This window comes from Myxine glutinosa, chromosome 7 (assembly GCF_964187855.1).
Source record: "Myxine glutinosa chromosome 7, kmMyxGlut1.1, whole genome shotgun sequence".
In the NCBI taxonomy this organism is placed as follows: Eukaryota; Metazoa; Chordata; class Myxini; order Myxiniformes; family Myxinidae; genus Myxine; species Myxine glutinosa.
Genome location: NC_136267.1, coordinates 32,315,869 through 32,337,080, shown reverse-complemented (window position 1 = coordinate 32,337,080; position 21,212 = coordinate 32,315,869). Strand labels below are relative to the sequence as shown.

Below are 21,212 nucleotides of genomic sequence, written 5' to 3'. Positions count from 1 at the left end.
TGCGGGTGCCGGGCAAGTTCCTCCCCGACTCCACGGCACCATGGTCCGCGGCACAGCAGCGCTCCGCTCTGCAAGAGACCGCCCAGAGGTTCGCCCCGGTGCCAACGGCATGCCACGGGCACCCACCGACGCACGTCACCCCGGAGCTTCGCACGGCGGAGTACGTCTTCGTCCGCCACGATGCCCACCGGACACCACTGCGGCCCCCGTACGACGGGCCTTTCTGCGTGCTGGAGACCGGGGCGAAGCACTTCACCCTGGACATTGGCGGTACTCCTGACCGCGTTTTGGTAGACCGCCTCAAGCCGGCCCACCTCGACGTGGACCATCCACCGCCAGTGGCCCGACCCCCACGACGGTGCCGTCCCCCTGCGGGCGGACCCCCGGCACCGCCCAGCCCCGCCGCCACGCCGCCCCCCGGTCCTGCACCCATCCCAGGGGCAGCCAGGGGCATCCCACCTGGCATCCCTGCACCCCGGACGCCGCCGGTCGCCAGGGGGCGCTTCGGCCGGGTCATTCGTCTGCCCCGCAAACTGGCCCTCCAGGTGCGCGGGAATTCTGGGGGGGCGCGTGTGGCGGACACAAAAGCCCACTGGCGTGGTGACATCATTCCGCGCACCAAGTGGGCGGTGGCCACGCCCGAGGGGTAGGCATGGCCTCATGATATACACCGGGCGTGCAGCCCGGAGTGCGCCAGTGTTACAGTGAGCTCCTGAAATAAAGACGCTTATAAGTTACCGCTTGTCCGCTTCCTCCTTGCTCGCAAGCAGCGCGCGTAATGCCGCGCTTTATTGTTATGCTTCAAATTTTGTCCTAAGTCTTTCTCGATTGAGATGATGGCCAGATGGACAGCATGTCGTGTTACATTGTAGAGTGTAGTTATCTCATACTAGCAACGGTACCCGCCCTTACGGGCGGGGCTTCAGTTGGGAGGCCCAAATGAAAAGGCTAAATATCAGAAATTGAAGGCATTTTTTTCTTTTAAACGATTTATATAAACATCCATTAAATCTCGATCGGTGCAGCCGTTTGTGCGGCACCCGGGAAAATAACGTCATGCGGGAGCAAGTATCAGCAGGATGTGGCAGTGTGGAAGTCCACGTTTCTGATCCTCCTTCATGCCGAAGTTGCCCACCACTTCTCCAAGCATTCCGCTCTTCAGATCTGCCATGACAGATTTAAGCTTGAGACTGAAGACGCATGCAGTTAGTACTCCCGATGTCGTATGTACTCCCGATACGTGTTTCCTTCATTGTAAAAACTTCCACATCAACCGTTAAAAGGATTTTGAACCGATCGGTGTTATGGCCATGGCAAGGTCGATGGAGACAGCGATCTGTTAGCGTATACACCACCCAAATAGCTATGTGCAATTCTCTCATGTAGAGATTAAACTCACGTCATTTGAACTTTGGCCGAGGTCATTATTTACTTTTAGTGATGTTTATATACAAATGATGTTTAATGATGTTTATATTGGTTTTGGGTCGTCCTTTCCGCATATCTCGTGGGATTGTAAGTTGGAGAGACGGCCGTGATGGTGGGAAGGGAGTTGGAATTCTCTCAAGCAGGGATTCAACCCGTGTCCTTATAAAAGGTCTTTGTCCGAGGTCACCGAGTCCGATCGGTGCAGCCGTGCAGCGATCGGTGCAGCCGTTTGTGTGGCACCCGGGAAAACAACATCGTCACAATGAAAACACAATGAATGTTATGCGAATGCGAATGTTATGCGGGAGTCCGAACCTGAGAATGCTGGAGACCAAAGCTGAAATTGGAAAAACTAAATATCCTATTTTACTCCTGGAGATCCCAGGATTACCCACCCAAAATATCGTTGCGATTGGTTCAGCAGTTTTTACGGTACCTTCGAATGGACAGACAGACAGACAGATGGACGGACATTTGGTGAATTCTAGTAAGATTTCCCTGGCTTATGATCTCCCAACGTGCCCCTGCATAACTCGGTCGAATTGGCCCATCAACTCTAACTGTCCAAGGAAACTTCCATTGTTAGGCTCGTATAAGTTTTTAGATGACCTAAAGAATTGCAGATTTATCTCAGCTAAAAAATGGACAATCACAATCTCCAAGGATGTTTTTCCAATATTTTTTTCCAATTCCACCAAACTCTGCAGCTTATCATCCAGAGTTTTTTTTTCCCGGCTTTCGACCTCACGTCCAATTCCTTACACTTCTGCAATGCTGTGTGATGTTGGGAGGTTTCATGTCAGGATGAGGTTTTTTTTTTAACCTTGCTACGCTGAAAATCCATCATCTGTGAACTCATGGCGACATTTCCCAAAAGCTTACAACAGAAGCAATGCACGATGTCGGCAAATATGGAATACAGTTCCTTCAGAAAGTATTCATGCCCTTTGACTTTTTCACATTTTGTTGTGTTACAGCCAGAATTTTAAATGGATTAAATTGAGATTTTTTTCGCGGATCTACACATTATACTCCATAATGTCAAAGTGGAAATTATTTTTAGACATTTTTACAAACTAATTAAAAATGAAAAGCTGAAATGTCTTGAGTCAATAAGTATTCAACGCCTTTGCTATGACACTTCAAATTGAGCTCAGGTGCATCCAATTTCCTTTGATCACGTCTCTTCAACCTGATTGGAGTCCACCTGCGGCCAATTCAATTGATAGGACATGATTTAGAAAGAAACACACCTTTCTACATCAGGTTTCATAGTTCACAGCACATGTCAGGGGAGAAACTCTACCGTGAGGTCCAAGGAACTGTTCGTAAAACTCAGATATTTGTGGAGGCACAGATCTGGGAAAGGGCATAAAACAATTTCTAGAATGTTGAAAGTTCCCAAGAGCACAGTGAGCTCCATCATTAGGAAATGGAAATAATATGGAATTACCTAGACTCTTCCTAGAGATGGTCGTCCAATCAAACTGAGCAACGCAACCGGGTAAGAACGACCTCGGTCAGGGAGGTGACCAAGAACCCAATGACCACTGACAGAACTACACATTTCCTTGGCTGAGATGGGAGAGCCTGTCAGGACAGCAGTCTCTGCAGCACTTCACAAATGTAAGCTTTATGGGAGAGCGGCCAAACGGAAGCCACTCCTGAGAAAAAGGCACATGACAGCACGCCTGGAGTTTGCAAAAAGAAGTAACCTTTTTCTCTGACTCTGGTCTGATGAGACCTGATGGTCTGGTCTGATGAAAGACTGAGAGTATGATGCAAAAAATTATCTGGTCTGATGAGACAGAGCACAGCTCACCACCCATCTAACATCATCCCTTCCATAAAGCATGGTTGTGGCAGTATCATTCTATGGCGATGATTTTCAGCAGCAGGCACGAGGACACTTGTGGCGATAGAGGAAACCATGAATGGAGCCAAATACAGGCAAATCCTTGAGGAGAACCTGCTTCAGAGTGCAAAAGAACTTAGACTGCGGTGAATATTTATGTTCCAACTGGACAATGACCCCAAGCATACAGCCAATTCGACACTGGAATGGCTTCAGAACACGAACGTGAAAGTCCTTGAGTATCCCAGACTTGAATCCCATTAAGAATCTGTGGGAAGACTTGAAGATTGCTGTTCATTGACGCTCTCCATCCAACTTGACAGAGCTTGATCAAATCTTCAAGGAAGAATGGGAGAAACTCCCCAAATCCAGATGTACAATGCTGATACAGACATTCCCAAAACGATTCAAAGCTGTAATCGCTGCTGAAGGCGCTTCTACAAAGTAATAACTCAGGGGGTTGAATACTTATGTAAATTAGATATTTCTGTATATCATTTTTACTTATTTTGTAAACATTTCTAAAAATCATTCCACTTTGACATTATGGGGTATTATGTGTAGATCAGTGACAAAAAAATTAAATAAATCCATTTTAAATTCAGGCTGTAACAACAAAATGTGAAAAAGTCAAGGGGTGTGAATACTTTCTGAATGCACTGCAGCACAGACAAACACTGGGAAGGCAACGGCAAACCACCTAGTATAATCCTTGCCAAGAAACTGCTTCAGCAGCACCAACACTCTGTAAAGATTATGGTACATCAAAAAAATTCCTATCTTGCTCATAGGTCTGGGGCTTTGTCGTTGAGGACGTGTCAACTGCGCTCTTTCATCACTAATTTCTCGAGGCAGCCTCTGAATTTCGTTTCTTCAACCTTTGATGTTTCTCACATTTTTCCTTTTTGCTGCTTTGGACTCGTCATGCCTAAGATCTCTGTTTCTGCTCCTATTGTTGTTGTTGTTGTTGTTTCTGCTTGTTGTTGCAAGAATAGCTCGTGTGTTTCTAGCGCCATGTATGTTAATATAACGCTGACCGACATCCTGCAAGTACTTCTGGAATGCTGGAGGAAGTGCTGTACATTCGAGTAAATAATTCATAGTAAATTTAATGATTGAAGCAGAAAAAACAAAGTAACTGATTTTTTTTTCTGCTTCAACATTGAATTTACAGCAAATTATTTACTCAAATTTACAACACTTCCTTTAGCTAGTGGAAGTGTGTGTCCGTCACGCTTTATTCTAAAGGGTGCCTGCTGTCATTGAATCTTACTATAATTCACCAAATGTCCGCCCGTCTCTTTGTCTGTCCGTCTGTCCGTCCGTTCCCAGGTACCGCAAAAACGGCTGAACCGATCGCAACGAAATTTTGGGTGGGTAATCCTGGGACCCCCTGGAGTAAAATAGGCTATATTGTTTTTCCAATTTCAGCTTTGGTCTCCAGCATTTTCAGGTTGGACTTCCACCTAACGTTATTGTCCCGGGTACCGCAAAAACGGCTGCACCGATCGCAACGATACACCTCCATGCCCGTGGGATTCCAAGCTTTAAAGGAGCACCAGCCCACTAGTAATAAAAATGGGAGCTTTGGAGAGCAATATTAATAAATTTACATTGAACCAAAATTTGTATCATTTAATCACAAAGATGCCTATCTTGAAAGCACGTCTTTCTGTCATGGAAGAAGAAGATGCAGGACCTGGAGCTTTAATGTAGCGGTTCCAATGTTACGAACGTATGACCCTTTAGAATAAATACATCATGAGGGACATGGAAGGAGCACACAAAATTATATATAGTAATAATTATTGAAGCAATGTAAAAATATATAATAGTACATGCAAGGAGTACATAAACTACCACAGCCATGATTACAGCAGCAAGAACAACTCCATGTGTTATAAGATGTTATGTTTCACAGGTTTGCTTCATTTTACATCCTCATTGAGATTCACAGATAGACGTGCAATATGTTTGTGAAGTAAAACGTGTTGTCTTTTTATTAAACACATAAATTAAGCGATTGGTAGGTACACCTAGTGTTATTGGAAATGTCTAGACTGCATGACCGGACTTTCAAGATGCTTTAAAAACATTTATTAATTTTTTTGGTATACAAGATCGAGGCTCGTGTAAGAGCTAACATTGATCACAAAAAGACAAACTGACACATAAAACATAAAACATAAAACATATGATAAAGGGAGCGGGAGACAAGATGGAGAGCAGGGACATCAGGAGATCTGTGGGAGGGAGAGGGCTTGGGGGGGAGGGTGGGAGAGGTAAAAAGCACATGGACACTGCTCGGACTTCCATGAAAGAAGTTGGTATTTCCAAAAAGTGGATCTGGGGTGAATTAACGGGGGTAGAAAAGATTAAGGTTTTGGATGGGGGAAGATAAGAGATGGTGGTGAACAGCTGTTTTAAAGACCTGGAGGGAGGAGTGGGATTGAAGGTAGTGGGGGAGTTTGTTCCAGAGGCGGGAGAAAAGAGGAATGAAGGAGTGAAGGTGAGCAGAGAGTCTTTATTTTGGCAGTTTAACCATAAAAGGGTTGCAGGCAGATCTTGTGCGACCTGTAGGAATATTTGGGGGACAGAGCACAGAGAGAGCTGGGGGACCAAGGCCGGAGAGGAGTCGGTAGAAGACAGAAAGACCACCAACCTGCCTGCGGTGAGTGAGTGAAAGGCCCTCGGCGTTAGCTTCATCGCAGGAGATTCCAATGATTCTGAACGCTTTGGTTTCAACAGCGTAAAGCCGAGCTAGGTGTGAGGCAGGAGCACCAGCCCAGAGGGGAGAGCAGTATTCCATTGAGCTGCGAATGACAATTGACAATGACAATTCCAACAATTGCCAGATGATGCAGAAGGCCCCTCTTTTTGGGGGGAGGAGGGGGGTGGTGGAGGGGTTGATTCAGTGCTTAGGCCATTTGGAGAGTGCTCTCGAAGCTGATTGGTGAAATATCACACCCCTGTTATCCATGTCTAACACCGACTTGCTCCTCCAATTGTCTCTCAAGGACTCCGCAGATTCACGTGATTTTCTTTCTTATCACGAACTGATTACCACTATTGGCAAAAATTAACGAGTCACTACATACAGTAAACTCCTTTTATTTTATAGTTATTTTTGTTACATTAAAGGCACATTAAACCCCTCACCCCCACCTTGCCCCAGAAATTTTCTGACCATCCCCCTGGAAATTCTGAGGAGACTTTCTTTTTGATGTCACCTTGTACCATTTTACAACTGAGTGTCAAAAAGAGAAACTCTTCATTTCCACTTCTTTAGATAGCGCATGAACTCCTAATGAATTGTCCACATATCCTTTAAGAATAATTCATAAAGGCACAAACAATGTCAATGTTTAAAGCATATGCGGGGGACTTGTAAGGACCTGATGCACAAGCTTTAAAGTTTGCAAACAGCTCACAATGTAAGCTACATGTTGATGTGTTCTGTAAGGAACTCCCGCTTTTGGATGCACTTATAGTGATCATTGTCATTTCATCGTAAGACATTGCTCAAGGTCTAAAGTTCAGGTGAGCTCATTGGAAGGAAGGTTGAGTGTTAAGATTGGGAACGGTTATGAAATGTAATCCTACACAATAGCAAGCAAACAACTTTTCAAGGTTTTCATGCATTTCCAGTTATAGCTGATTGTGGAACGATTCTCATTGGCTGAGGCAGCTCCGACCGTCACAGTTTAAAAAGACACATATTTGCCAGGAGTGACTTGGCAGGCGGAGAGCGGCTATGTGTTGCCGTCGTTGTGACTGTGACCTATTTTACACGTACTGTGATGAACGATGAAAGGTAGGCAATCCTGTTCAGGTTGATTCATTTCTCCCCCGCTCCTCCCTGCTATCCCCTCTTCCCACTTCCCACAAATTCTTATTTTTTCTGGTGTTAATATCCTCTACATACTTTCCATATCTATAAGCGAATAGTTTAGGGCTTAAACCTGTTTGCTACTTCATTTAGACCAAGCATAACAAACTTTGGCCTCGTTTCACTCGAGTCACGTGCATAATTCTAGTCTATTCTAGAAAATTCGAACTTCCCATCGATGCTTTATGATCTTCACAGAGATTTGGAACTTACAGTTTGTGAGTTTTTCTCAACATAATGACCTCCGCCACCAAAGGTGGATGGAGGTTATGTTTTCACCCCTTGTCTGTCTGTCCGTCTGTCAGTTTGTTTGTGAACAAAATATCTCTAAAAATTGTGAACGGATTCGGACGAAATTTGGAAGAGATGTAGCGTATGCGACAAGGACGAAATGATTCGATTTTGGTGAAGATCCGGATTCGGATCCGGCTCCTAGAAATTTTTAAGTGATTCTTCACCATTGCGAGATCGGGCCAAAAACGATACACGGCAGGATATCTCAAAAAGTTGTGAACGGATTTGGACGAAACTTGGTGGACAAGTTGTGTGTGTGACATGGAAGAATCGATTCAATTTTGAGGAAGAGTTGAATATGGATTCGGATATGAGAATTATTTAATTTTTTAAGTGATTCTTCACCATTGGGAGATAGGGCCAAAAACGATGCATAGCAGGATATCTCAAAAAGTTATGCATGGATTTGGACAAAACTTGTTGGATCGGTTGTGTGTGTGACACAGAAGAATCGTTTCAATTTTGGTGAAGATCCGGATCGAACTAGTATAATTTTTTAAGTGATTCTTCACCATTGAGTGATATGGCCAACCGGGCGGAGCTATGCTCTCTACTGTGCGCCGTTCTAGTTCATACATCTATTCAGTCTCGTAAAAGAAGTACCTGTCGTTATTCATAAATAGTAATGTACTGATGCAAGAATAAACTTTCAGGAACCGGTAGTTGTAATTGTACCTGCGTGTAGGTGGAATGACGTACCTGACTGGCCCACAAGATTTATGTGTTGGTCGAGAACTTTTTGACAACTTCAGATTCCTAAGAGGTGTCAAAGTACACAATAATCTGGCTGTAAATGACGCTGCCAGCAAAACTGCCTTGTAACCATTCCTCGGTTGAATTAGAGCTTCACACAAGTCTGGCAGTATGGTTTAAAGGTATGACCTACTCCCTTTTGAGATGTGTAGTCTGGCTTCAAATGCTGACGCAGGTGTAAACTGACACCCTGGTGTTTTGCATCGTCCACCTGCCAACATTCCAAGACCCAAAAATGAAAATCTAAAAAAAATGGTGTGTCCAGTGTCTGTTCACATTAATTGTTTGTGGACGTTAAATATTGCACGATATCTTTCACAATGAGTATTGGAGTTATTGCCATACGCACCACCCTGAGCAAATTACAAAGTCCTGCCAAAATGACCTTCAGTCGAACTTCGGGCCTGGCTAGGCGGTTTAATGAAAGACTTTGGCAAAAAACATTCGCCAGCCGACCAGCCCACAAGTAGGTAACAACAATTGGAGCTGTTAAAGTAGGAGTATTAGTTGTAGTTAAATCAACGTAAAAAAGATTTTTATAAGTTTTAAAAAGTTTTTTAAAGTTTTAAAAAGCTTTAAAAAGTTTTTTAAGTTTTAAAAAGTTTTTTAAAGTTTTTTCAAATCACACAACCCCCTCTCTCCATTTAACTTAAAAGTTTTACTTATCATCAGATTAACTTTATTAAAAGCTAAAAACATGTATATATATTTTTTACTACCGAATTAAAAACAAGCCCTTGCATAAACTTGAGTTTTCGTTCTCGCTGCGATTTCATTATTTCAATGGAGGTTCAATCGGAATGCAAGACCTCACGTGAGGCGTTCAGAAGTTCAACGAAAAAGATTATAAGCAACAATCCAAGATTCGGCAACATTTTCTTAACTTTCAATGCACAGGTGCAGGTTGGAGTGATTATTAAGAAATGAAAACATTTTCTCGCTATTTAATTAGATATATTTTTATGTTAGGGTAAAATAGATGAAGATGTTGGCGTGTATTGGACTAAATTTTGAGCACCTCGTTCCGATAACATGTTAGATTCCCCATGTAAGTGTTGTTCTTGTGGCTTATACTGACCTTTACAGATTCCTGCCCTTGCCTCAACCACATTTCAACGCAATGTACAAAGGACTTGTGAAAAGTTTCCAACTTACTTGGAAATTTAAACTTTAACTTTAACCATAACAATCATTGTTATATGTAAAGTACCCTACTGTATTAACAAAATAAAACGAAAACTTTATTTAAAAAAAAAAAAAAATGTTAAAGCTGTTTTCCCAAAAAGAATCACTGCTCTCCTCCACTCCTGAGAGTCTCCTGCCCCCTATTCCTCCACACACCTTGTTTGTCCAAGTCTGCCTCTATCTTGGCCTTCAACTCTACTCCTGGTATTTCCCTCCCCCCCCTCTCTCACCTGTTGGTGTTCCCCCCCTCTCTCTGCTGTTGGTGTTTTCCCCCTCTCTCTGCTGTTGGTGTTTCCCCCCTCTCTCTACTGTTGGGTGTTTCCCCTCTCTCTCTATTGTTCGGTGTTTCCCCCTCTCTATGCTGTTGGTGTTTCCCCCTCTCTCTGCTGTTGGTGTTTCCCCCTCTCTATGCTGTTGGTGTTTCCCCTCTCTCTCTACTGTTCGGTGTTTCCCCCTCTCTATGCTGTTGGTGTTTCCCCCTCTCTCTGCTGTTGGTGTTTCCCCCTCTCTATGCTGTTGGTGTTTCCCCTCTCTCTCTACTGTTCGGTGTTTCCCCCTCTCTATGCTGTTGGTGTTTCCCCCTCTCTCTGCTGTTGGTGTTTCCCCCTCTCTATGCTGTTGGTGTTTCCCCCTCTCTCTGCTGTTGGTGTTTCCCCCTCTCTCTGCTGTTGGGTGTTTCCCCTCTCTCTCTACTGTTGGGTGTGTCCCCTCTCTCTCTACTGTTCAGTGTTTCCCCCTCTCTATGCTGTTGGTGTTTCCCCCTCTCTCTGCTGTTGGTGTTTCCCCCTCTCTATGCTGTTGGTGTTTCCCCCTCTCTATGCTGTTGGTGTTTCCCCCTCTCTCTGCTGTTGGTGTTTCCCCCTCTCTCTGCTGTTGGTGTTTCCCCCTCTCTCTCTGCTGTTGGTGTTTCCCCCTCTCTCTGCTGTTGGTGTTTCCCCCTCTCTATGCTGTTGGTGTTTCCCCCTCTCTATGCTGTTGGTGTTTCCCCCTCTCTATGCTGTTGGTGTTTCCCCCTCTCTCTGCTGTTGGTGTTTCCCCCTCTCTCTGCTGTTGGTGTTTCCCCCTCTCTCTGCTGTTGGTGTTTCCCCCTCTCTCTGCTGTTGGTGTTTCCCCCTCTCTCTGCTGTTGGTGTTTCCCCCTCTCTCTGCTGTTGGTGTTTCCCCCTCTCTCTGCTGTTGGTGTTTCCCCCTCTCTATGCTGTTGGTGTCCCCCCCCACCCTCTCTATGCTGTTGGTGTTTCCCCCTCTCTCTGCTGTTGGTGTTTCCCCCTCTCTATGCTGTTGGTGTTTCCCCCTCTCTCTGCTGTTGGTGTTTCCCCCTCTCTATGCTGTTGGTGTTTCCCCCCTCTCTCTGCCGTTGGTGTTTCCCCCTCTCTATGCTGTTGGTGTTTCCCCCTCTCTCTGCTGTTGGTGTTTCCCCCCTCTCTGCTGTTGGTGTTTCCCCCTCTCTCTGCTGTTGGTGTTTCCCCCTCTCTCTACTGTTGGTGTTTCCCCCTCTCTCTGCTGTTGGTGTTTCCCCCTCTCTATGCTGTTGGTGTTCCCCCCCACCCTCTCTATGCTGTTGGTGTTTCCCCCTCTCTCTGCTGTTGGTGTTTCCCCCTCTCTATGCTGTTGGTGTTTCCCCCTCTCTCTGCTGTTGGTGTTTCCCCCTCTCTCTGCTGTTGGTGTTTCACCCTCTCTATGCTGTTGGTGTTCCCCCCCACCCTCTCTATGCTGTTGGTGTTTCCCCCTCTCTATGCTGTTGGTGTTTCCCCCCTCTCTCTGCTGTTGGTGGTTCCCCCTCTCTCTGCTATTGGTGTTTCCCCCCTCTCTCTGCTGTTGGTGGTTCCCCCTCTCTCTGCTATTGGTGGTTCCTCCTCTCTCTGCTATTGGTGGTTCCTCCTCTCTCTGCTATTGGTGGTTCCTCCTCTCTCTGCTATTGGTGGTTCCTCCTCTCTCTGCTGATGGTGGTTCCCCCTCTCTCTGCTATTGGTGTTTCCCCCCTCTCTCTGCTATTGGTGTTTCCCCCCTCTCTCTGCTATTGGTGGTTCCTCCTCTCTCTGCTGTTGGTGGTTCCCCCTCTCTCTGCTGTTGGTGGTTCCCCCCTCTCTCTGCTGTTGGTGTTTCCCCGCTCTCTCTGCTATTGGTGGTTCCCCCTCTCTCTGCTGTTGGTGTTTCCCCCCTCTCTCTGCTATTGGTGGTTCCTCCTCTCTCTGCTATTGGTGGTTCCTCCTCTCTCTGCTGATGGTGGTTCCCCCTCTCTCTGCTATTGGTGTTTCCCCCCTCTCTCTGCTATTGGTGTTTCCCCCCTCTCTCTGCTATTGGTGGTTCCTCCTCTCTCTGCTGTTGGTGGTTCCCCCTCTCTATGCTGTTGGTGTTTCCCCCTCTCTATGCTGTTGGTGTTTCCCCCTCTCTCTGCTGTTGGTGTTTCCCCCTCTCTCTGCTGTTGGTGTTTCCCCCTCTCTCTGCTGTTGGTGTTTCCCCCTCTCTCTGCTGTTGGTGTTTCCCCCTCTCTCTGCTGTTGGTGTTTCCCCCTCTCTCTGCTGTTGGTGTTTCCCCCTCTCTCTGCTGTTGGTGTTTCCCCCTCTCTATGCTGTTGGTGTCCCCCCCCACCCTCTCTATGCTGTTGGTGTTTCCCCCTCTCTCTGCTGTTGGTGTTTCCCCCTCTCTATGCTGTTGGTGTTTCCCCCTCTCTCTGCTGTTGGTGTTTCCCCCTCTCTATGCTGTTGGTGTTTCCCCCCTCTCTCTGCCGTTGGTGTTTCCCCCTCTCTATGCTGTTGGTGTTTCCCCCTCTCTCTGCTGTTGGTGTTTCCCCCCTCTCTGCTGTTGGTGTTTCCCCCTCTCTCTGCTGTTGGTGTTTCCCCCTCTCTCTACTGTTGGTGTTTCCCCCTCTCTCTGCTGTTGGTGTTTCCCCCTCTCTATGCTGTTGGTGTTCCCCCCCACCCTCTCTATGCTGTTGGTGTTTCCCCCTCTCTCTGCTGTTGGTGTTTCCCCCTCTCTATGCTGTTGGTGTTTCCCCCTCTCTCTGCTGTTGGTGTTTCCCCCTCTCTCTGCTGTTGGTGTTTCACCCTCTCTATGCTGTTGGTGTTCCCCCCCACCCTCTCTATGCTGTTGGTGTTTCCCCCTCTCTATGCTGTTGGTGTTTCCCCCCTCTCTCTGCTGTTGGTGGTTCCCCCTCTCTCTGCTATTGGTGTTTCCCCCCTCTCTCTGCTGTTGGTGGTTCCCCCTCTCTCTGCTATTGGTGGTTCCTCCTCTCTCTGCTATTGGTGGTTCCTCCTCTCTCTGCTATTGGTGGTTCCTCCTCTCTCTGCTATTGGTGGTTCCTCCTCTCTCTGCTGATGGTGGTTCCCCCTCTCTCTGCTATTGGTGTTTCCCCCCTCTCTCTGCTATTGGTGTTTCCCCCCTCTCTCTGCTATTGGTGGTTCCTCCTCTCTCTGCTGTTGGTGGTTCCCCCTCTCTCTGCTGTTGGTGGTTCCCCCCTCTCTCTGCTGTTGGTGTTTCCCCGCTCTCTCTGCTATTGGTGGTTCCCCCTCTCTCTGCTGTTGGTGTTTCCCCCCTCTCTCTGCTATTGGTGGTTCCTCCTCTCTCTGCTATTGGTGGTTCCTCCTCTCTCTGCTGATGGTGGTTCCCCCTCTCTCTGCTATTGGTGTTTCCCCCCTCTCTCTGCTATTGGTGTTTCCCCCCTCTCTCTGCTATTGGTGGTTCCTCCTCTCTCTGCTGTTGGTGGTTCCCCCTCTCTCTGCTGTTGGTGGTTCCCCCCTCTCTCTGCTGTTGGTGTTTCCCCCCTCTCTCTGCTATTGGTGGTTCCCCCTCTCTCTGCTGTTGGTGTTTCCCCCCTCTCTCTGCTATTGGTGGTTCCCCCTCTCTCTACTGCTTCTTTTGTCCGGTTGCGTCTTGATCCGTTCAGTGTACTAGTACTCGCTCTTCCACGAGCCTCGACTCTGTGTACGAAAGAAAGATGTCGAGTGCCCTGCCAAAATAAAATGAACACCGCTGATTGTTAACCAACTTGATTTTAACAATATGTGATATGAACACAATCAACTGAAGTTAATATTTTAGTATCTCCTGTCATGTCCTTTCACTCATTGCTTGAACCCATGAACCCATCTCGCCTGATCGACGTTTTGCCGAACGTTTAGTAGATTTGTTGCAGCTCTTGTGTATTGCTATGCAGAGGTCGGATTTTGCTCAAGTTAACATGCATACCTTCTCAGACATGTTCGAGAGCCTCCATGGTCAGACTTTATTATGGTGGTGCCGAGACAATAAGTTACAGCCCTCTTTGTCTCTTCCAGGCATAGGTATTTCTGGACATACCACACCTTATTCCTAAAGGTAATGTGCTCATGCTGCAAAACGCCTCGCTGGTATTCAAAAGGAATAGTTCCAAGTGGGCCAGAAGCTCATCTCCCAATGGGGGGCAGTCGGAGGGCGATCGTCATCGTTCGGCGCATTAGGTGATAGAGTTGATTTTAAGTTTAATTCGATGGAAAATTATTATCTTTGTATGTGATATTCACATAATTACATTTTAAGTTAATTATATCACCACCTGAATGGAAATTGAAAAAAAAATGGCTCCATCAGTTTTTGCGCATGACGTCATGAATCATCATGCCTTGTTTCATCATGGCGTTAGGGCTTTATAAGAGCTTTAAGAGCTTTAAGCTGTTAAGCTCGTCTGGACTCCGTCGTAAAAGACCTAAATAGCTCTTACCACTGTACCAGTAAGGGATTTTGCATTTTGGAAGACATTTACTGTAGAAGGATGATGCCATCTGTAATATGTCCAGAACCATCTCTGCCTGGAAGAGAGGGATTTGGCTAGATTATTGCCTGGATATCACCGAGTCCTGACTTGACCACCATGGAACACACCTGGGCACATGGAGCAGGTGCTCCAGAAAAGCCAACCTCTACCAAGGAACTGAATCTATTCCACATTTGGCAAAACCTCTATAAGTTGGTCACCCATAATGTCATTGGTTTGTTACCTTCATGGGTTCAAGCAGTGTTTAGAGAAAGGACATGTGACCAGATACTAACAAATGATACTATTTTGATTGTGTTTGTATCACAGGTTATTATGAAAACGGTTCCAGGTTCTCATTGAGGACGAAGCCCTCACCCGCACCTTAAAAATTGTACATGTACATTCCACAGTTAAAGAAATAAATAAATACATTATGGTGGTGGAAAGGTAAAATGTTTTAAAATAAATAGTTCAAGTTGGTACGTCGACAGCAGTGATGGCAAGGCGTATATAAATACGTAAATAAATAAATAAATTATGGTGGTAAAAAAAAAAAAAAAAACACCTTTAGAGGCCATTTTTCCCCGCAAGTGGGGGTTGGCCTTTTTCGGGAACTGTGGTTGTTGTTGTTTTTTTGTTTTTTTCGGTCCCCTTTTTGAAGCAATGTTTTACGGCCGGATGCCCTTCCTGACGCCAACCCTTTTTGCCGCCTTTAACGACAAGCAGGGAATTACCAGTGAACTGGTACTCAATTGGTATGTAAAAGGTAAAGGTAAAAAAATTTAAAGGTAAAATTTAAAAAAATAAATAGTTCAAGTTGGTATGTCGACAGCACCAAGGCGTATATATATAAATAAATAAATAAATACATTATGGTGGTAAAAAAGTAAATTTTTTAAAATAAATAGTTCAAGTAGGAATGTCGACAGCAGCAAGGCGTATATAAATAAATAAATAAATAAATAATGGTGGTAGAAAGGTAAAAAAAATTAAAAATAAATAGTTCTAGTTGGTATGTCGACAGCAGCAAGGCGTATATAAATACATAAATAAATAAATACATTATGGTGGTAAAAAGGGGAAAAAAAAAAAAGAAGTTCAAGTTGGTATGTCGACAGCAGTGATGGCAAGGCGTATATAAATAAATAAATTAATAAATTATGGTGGTAAAAAGGTAAATTTTTTAAAAATAAATAGTTCAAGTTGGTATGTCGACAGCAGTGATGGCAAGGCGTATATAAATAGTTAATTCAAAGTTGTGTGCTGGTGGTGGAGATGTTAAAGTGTGCATAAATAAATAAATAATTCCATATTGCATGTTTGCAACGGTGATAGTAAAGTGTATATAAATAAATAATGCACCCCAAAAGCATATAGAATCCTGTATCATTCCCTCCCATATAATTTTTTTTAATCTGCCGAAATTGGGAAATATAATCGTGTCCCATCACTTTTGGCTCGGATCCCAAAATCATTCGACTTTCCTCATGCCCAGATGTTATTGCATAAATGTGCTGAATTTGAAAGAAATGCGTCCAGTGTTTTTCGAGTGGAGGTCGGACGTGCGGAATGTCCCCCAAGAGGTGGACACCTGTTTGGGGGATGAAGAGTTTGTTTTCAATCAGTGGTGTTCATTTCACCTCTTCTATAAACGCCCTTTCTAGTTTGTCCTCCTAGTACTCTTGAACATTGTGGATATGCAGGATATACATTGTAGATGTGCAGATTAGCATTTTGTGACCTGTAGAATATTCTAGGCGTACAGGTAAAATCAAGGTGTGGCTGTTTGTACTGTCGATCCTGCATTGCACATGGCGTTTTCTTTTTATTTTATTTCATCAAACATCAAGTTATTGTCATCACTATCTCTCACTTGTCATCACCTCAATGTCTTGTCAATGTGTCGACACACAAAATGGAGTGTCGATGTTTAGCGGATGATGATGATGCTTCGTTTCCCCGAAGGATTTTACCCAAGGATGTTGAGAATATTTTTGCATTTCATCTAAGACTCAAAGATTACTTGGTTTTTAAAACGATTCCCAATACCTAGTTGAAAATGTTTTTTGAACTTCTTTACTTGATCAATAATCAAATGGGAAAATAAAATTTCTCATCTTTCATTTGTTTGCTTCTTTCCATTTAATGACGTATTCCAACTTGCCACATTCCAAAAGGAACAATCTTCAGATGAATCACCTTAGCACAGGGTTGCGAAAGGGTTGGCAGTGCTTGGCCTACTTAGAGGTGATTGCCTAATTCGGAGTAATTGTTGTCCTACCATGCATGCAAAGTGTAGGTGTGCCAGGGTGTGCCACATGACACATTGACATACCTGTGCTGTTCACGACACGTTCACAACACTTGTATAATTCGGACCGGGAGACCTCTCTACATATTACGATGATGGATACTATGAGCCAAGCCCTGATCCACACCGACAACAAATAGGAGCTATTTTTGACTCTTTTTCTGCCTCATTGGCTGTGACTGTTCCTCAGGATTGCGCAGTGGATGAGGTCGTGGTGTGGGAAGATCTCACAGTTTTATTACAAAAGGTGAGCACTCACTGAACCCTCTTTTTGAATATCATTCCAAAAAAAAATATAAAAAATCATCATTCCATCATTCTGCATACTAAATAATAATAATCATATTTATGTCAAGATCTATGGAACTCTTGTTTGCTCTGGGAGTGGCATACCTATGCCCCAGTTAGCATTCAACCGGTAGACACGCCCTATAAGATTGTGGATGGAATTGTTATAATAATGCAAAAACCTAACTTTTCAATGTCCATGACATCCCTTTAGTCTTGACCAACAAGTGGCTGAGGGTTATAATGCTGACTTATAATCCTTGGTCCTCCAGGTTGAGGGTTTTGAGCATAGTTGGCCACCCGGATATAAAACTCTTTGGATAACAAGCATGGGTGTGGGTTTTTCCAACAAAATTGAATTGTGTTGATGACGTCATTCCTCTCTGCGGTGGGACATTACATGATAGGGTGGGTGTGGATGAGCAGGTACTGTCTTGTCATTTGCTTAACGTGTAAGTGGTTAATGTGTGTGGAAAGAGGAGAGTGAGATTTTGGTCTTGGAATGTTGGTAGTTTGCCAAGAAAGGGTAGGGAGAATGTAGATGCCCTGATCAGAAGGGTAGTGTGAGAGCTTGTTCACAAGAGAACAGAAGGACAGGAAATAATGGAAGGGGACTAGGTGAAGGATTTTAGTCTCTCCAAAGTGGGGCAATGGCCGTAAGAATGGAGTAGGTGATTCGGTCAATGGTTGGAGCATTCCCTCTGAAGTCGGTGGTTCAAACCATGGCCAAATCATCCACAAGACGTTTAAAATGGTATGTAATGCTTCCTTACTTGATGCTCAACATTTAAAGAGTTCCATATATATATATATATATATATATATATATATATATATATATATATATATATATACTGTAGATACATTACCACTCAAAAGTTTAGGTTCACCCAACATTTTAAAATATTTTACTGTTTAATGTGCAAAATGAACACAAGATGTTAACAAAACTCTTACCAAAGATATATCTGCTTATCTACTGATAATATATTGTGCTTCAATGCATCTTTCTTGTGTGAAACGTAGGTTTAAAGCAATTTTGGGAAATAGGTCGAAAAGTGCAATACTAAATCCAAACTGAAACGTGAAGATAATGTTATTAACGTTTCATCTCAGGAGCAAAAACTGTTTACAAATACTCTGCTCTGTGTGGAATGAATGTTTGTGCTTAGTTTCTTCATCACGTGCAATGTCTATTATTGCCAGGTGTTGCAAAAAATGTTTACAGAAAGGTAAACTATACAATCTAATGAGTGTTTTTGTGTTTCAGATTGCATGAACATGGGTGCCAAAGCTCAGCTAATGCCAGAAAAAAGATGGGCAATTGTAACTTTGAGAAAAGAAGGCCAACCCTTGAGACAAATTGCCAAAAACAACACACAAGTGTCAATAAATGCAGTTGCTTGCGCCATTAAACAACATAATGAAACTGGTAAAGATGCAGATAGAAAACGTTCTGATCGACCAAAAATCACAACAGTATCACAGGACAAGTAATCCGAGTCATCACCAGTCTGCACAACAGATGTCTCACAGCACCGAAAATATTAGAGCCCAGCTAAACAGCTCCAGCATTGCAACTATTTCAAGGCCTTCTTTTCTCAAAGTTACAATTGCCTGTCTTTTTTCTGGCATTAGCTGAGCTTTGGCACCCATGTTCATGCAATCTGAAATACAAAAACACTCAATACATTGTATGGCTGGCCTTTCTGTAAACATTTTTTGCAATGCCTGGCAATAATAGACATTTCATGTGATGAAGAAACTAAGCACAAACATTGTTTTGCGTTTTGTGTTTTGTGCGTGTTTGAGCGGTGTATTGTGTTTGTGTTATCTTTGTCGCCTGTGTCAATTATGTCCCACTTTGTCCTTGTCCTCCTCCCAGCATCGGTATCTCTCTGGTGTATTTATGAATGAGAGTTCCATACGCCTGTGATAACGCCATAGTCTCCTCTGTCAACGGTGCCCTCGTTTGGTCAGTGTGCCATGCCTCCAGTATTCGCCTCCTGGCCCGGTTTGGGGATGCCACCAGAACATTCACATTGTCCCATAGAGGAACATGGCCCGCGCTTATTCCATGCTTGGCGTTAGCAGATCTTTCCAGGTGATTACACTCAAAGGCCTTCTGGTGTTCATGAATGCGCTGTCTTAAGGTTCTTCTGGTCTCGCATATGTATTCTCCACCACAGTCACATGGAATGGTGTATACCACACCTGTGCAGTCATTTTTTTTATTTTTTTTTGTATACAGAATCAAGGCTCGTGTAAGAGCTAACACATTGAACATGAAAACATGCACAGACACATAAAACATACAATGAAGGGAGCGGGAGACAAGAGGGGGAGAGAGAGGGAACCACACAAGCACAACAACAGTAGAGAACAGGGACGCCAGTAGATCTGTGGAAGGGGGAGGGCTGTGGGAGGAGGGAGTGGTACACGGTGCAAAGCAAATGCCCACTTTGAGGAATTTCAGGAAAGAAGTTGGGGATTGAAAGAGACGGATTTGGAGTGTTTTAACGGAGGTAGAAAAGATCAAGGTTTTGGATGGGGGAAAATAAGACATGGTGGTGAACAGCTGTTTAAAAGACCTAGAAAAGGAGAGCGATTGAAGAGAGTGTTGGAGTTTGTTCCAGAAGCGGGAGGAAAGAGGAATGAAAGAGTGAAGGTGAGCAGAGTGTCTTGATTTTGGCAGTTTCCCCAAAGAGGGTTGCTGGCAGATCTTGTGCGTCCTGCAGGAATATTTGGGGGACAGGGCACAGCCAGAGCAGGGGGAGCATGGCTGGAGAGGAGTCAGTAGAGGACAAAAAGACCACCTACCTGCCTGCGGTGAGAGAGAGAAAGGCCCTCAGAATCAGCTTCATCGCGGGAGATTCCAATGATTCGGAATGCTTTGGTTTCAACCACGTGAAGCCGAGCTAGGTGTGAGGCAGGAGCACCAGCCCAGAGGGGAGAGCAGTATTCCATTGAGCTGAGGATGAAAGCTTTGTATGTGGAGAGGAGCTCAGAAGTGCCAAGGAAGGACTTCGCACGATGGAGGATGCCCAGTCGGCGACTGGCTGTGGAGGCCAGCTTGGAAATGTGGTTTTACCAGGAAATATCATGGCAGATTGTGAGACCCAAAAGCCTGAGTAACAGAACTTCATGGAGAGGATTGTTGAGAAAGTAGATGGGACGGTTGTCCAGTCGGTCTTTTCAGAGAGACATAGTAAAAGTGTTGGCACGTTGTTGGCACGATGCATTCGGGCAGGTAGCGTTCTCCTGGCATCCGCCAAACCCAGATTTGTCCGTCAGACTGCCAGATGGTGAAGCGTGATTCATCAATCCAGAGAACTCGTTTCTACTGCTCCAGAGTCCAATGGCGGCAAGCTTTACATCACTCCACCCGACGCTTCACATTGCGCATGGTGATCTTATGCTTATGTGCGGATGCTCAGCCATGGAAACCCATTTCATGAAGCTCCCGATGAACAGTTGTTGTGCTGACGATGCTTCCAGAGGTAGTTTGGAACTTGGTAGTGAGTGTTGCAACTGAGGACAGACGATTTTTTCACACCTCAGCACTCGGCGGTAGCGTTCTGTGAGCTTGTGTGGCCTACTACTTCGCGGCTGAGCTGTTGTTGCTCCGAGACGTTTCCATTTCACAATAACAGCACTTACAGTTGACCGGAGCAGCTCTAGCAGGGCAGAAATTTGACGAACTGACTTGTTGGAAAGGTGGCATCATATGACGGTGCCACGTTGAAAGTCACTGAGCTATTCAGTACGGCCCATTCTACTGCCAAAGTTTGTCTGTGGAGATTGCATGGCTGTGTGCTTGATTATGTATACCTGTCAGCAATGGGTGTAGCTGAAACAGCTGAATCCACTAATTATAAGTGGTGTCCGCATACTTTTGGCCATGTAGTGTATATATATATATATATATATATATATATATATATATATATATATATATATATATATATATATATATATATGTATATTTCTGTATATATATTTATTTTTATTTATATATATGATGTTTAATCATCAAATAAACAGCTGGGAACAGAATTCTCTGCCAAACTGTAAATCAGTGTCAAACTGAAGGTTCATTGATGGAAAAAAACAAACATCTAATACAAACGCATGTTCATTTAGGTTTGCTCCAAACAGACTGAATATATATATTTTTGCATACAAAGTCGAGGATCAGTATTTATCCAAAGGAGAGAAAGGTCAAGTCGAGTATATATGAGCGTGGAGTCGAGTCGAGGTCGAGAGTATATATCCAAAGTTCAACAAACTTCCCAGCAATCAAAGCACAATGACAATTCCAGGCTTAATCCAGGTTACAGCAAACCTCGAGAGGCTGTAGATTACCCAGTGCTGCAGCTAATGTGAGCACATGCAGTATTCTTTGATAAGGAAGGAACACATTTCTTCCTTGTGCCCCCCCCCGCACCCTCCTCGACCCCAAACTTTGGCTATGC

The 21,212-nt window shown here is 44.5% G+C and overlaps 1 protein-coding gene across 7 annotated transcripts in view; it reads left to right on the top strand.

Moving 5' to 3' along the window:
- Positions 1-6,816: 6,816 nt before the first annotated feature.
- LOC137431094 (tight junction protein 2) overlaps positions 6,817-21,212 on the top strand; it is a 184,304-nt gene continuing 169,908 nt past the window's right edge. For 2 of the 7 annotated variants that reach the window (XM_078781396.1, XM_068121997.2), the window contains exons 1-2: positions 7,015-7,097; positions 16,640-16,696. Coding sequence is in view for 2 of the 7 variants with exons in the window: in XM_068121995.2 (XP_067978096.2) it covers positions 17,489-17,491 (3 nt within the window). In the remaining 5 variants the exon portion in view is untranslated. Of the gene's footprint in view, positions 7,098-16,639; positions 16,697-17,302; positions 17,492-21,212 lie in introns of those variants that run through there. The other 5 variants (XM_078781397.1, XM_068121995.2, XM_078781395.1 and 2 more) reach the window with 4 other exon arrangements.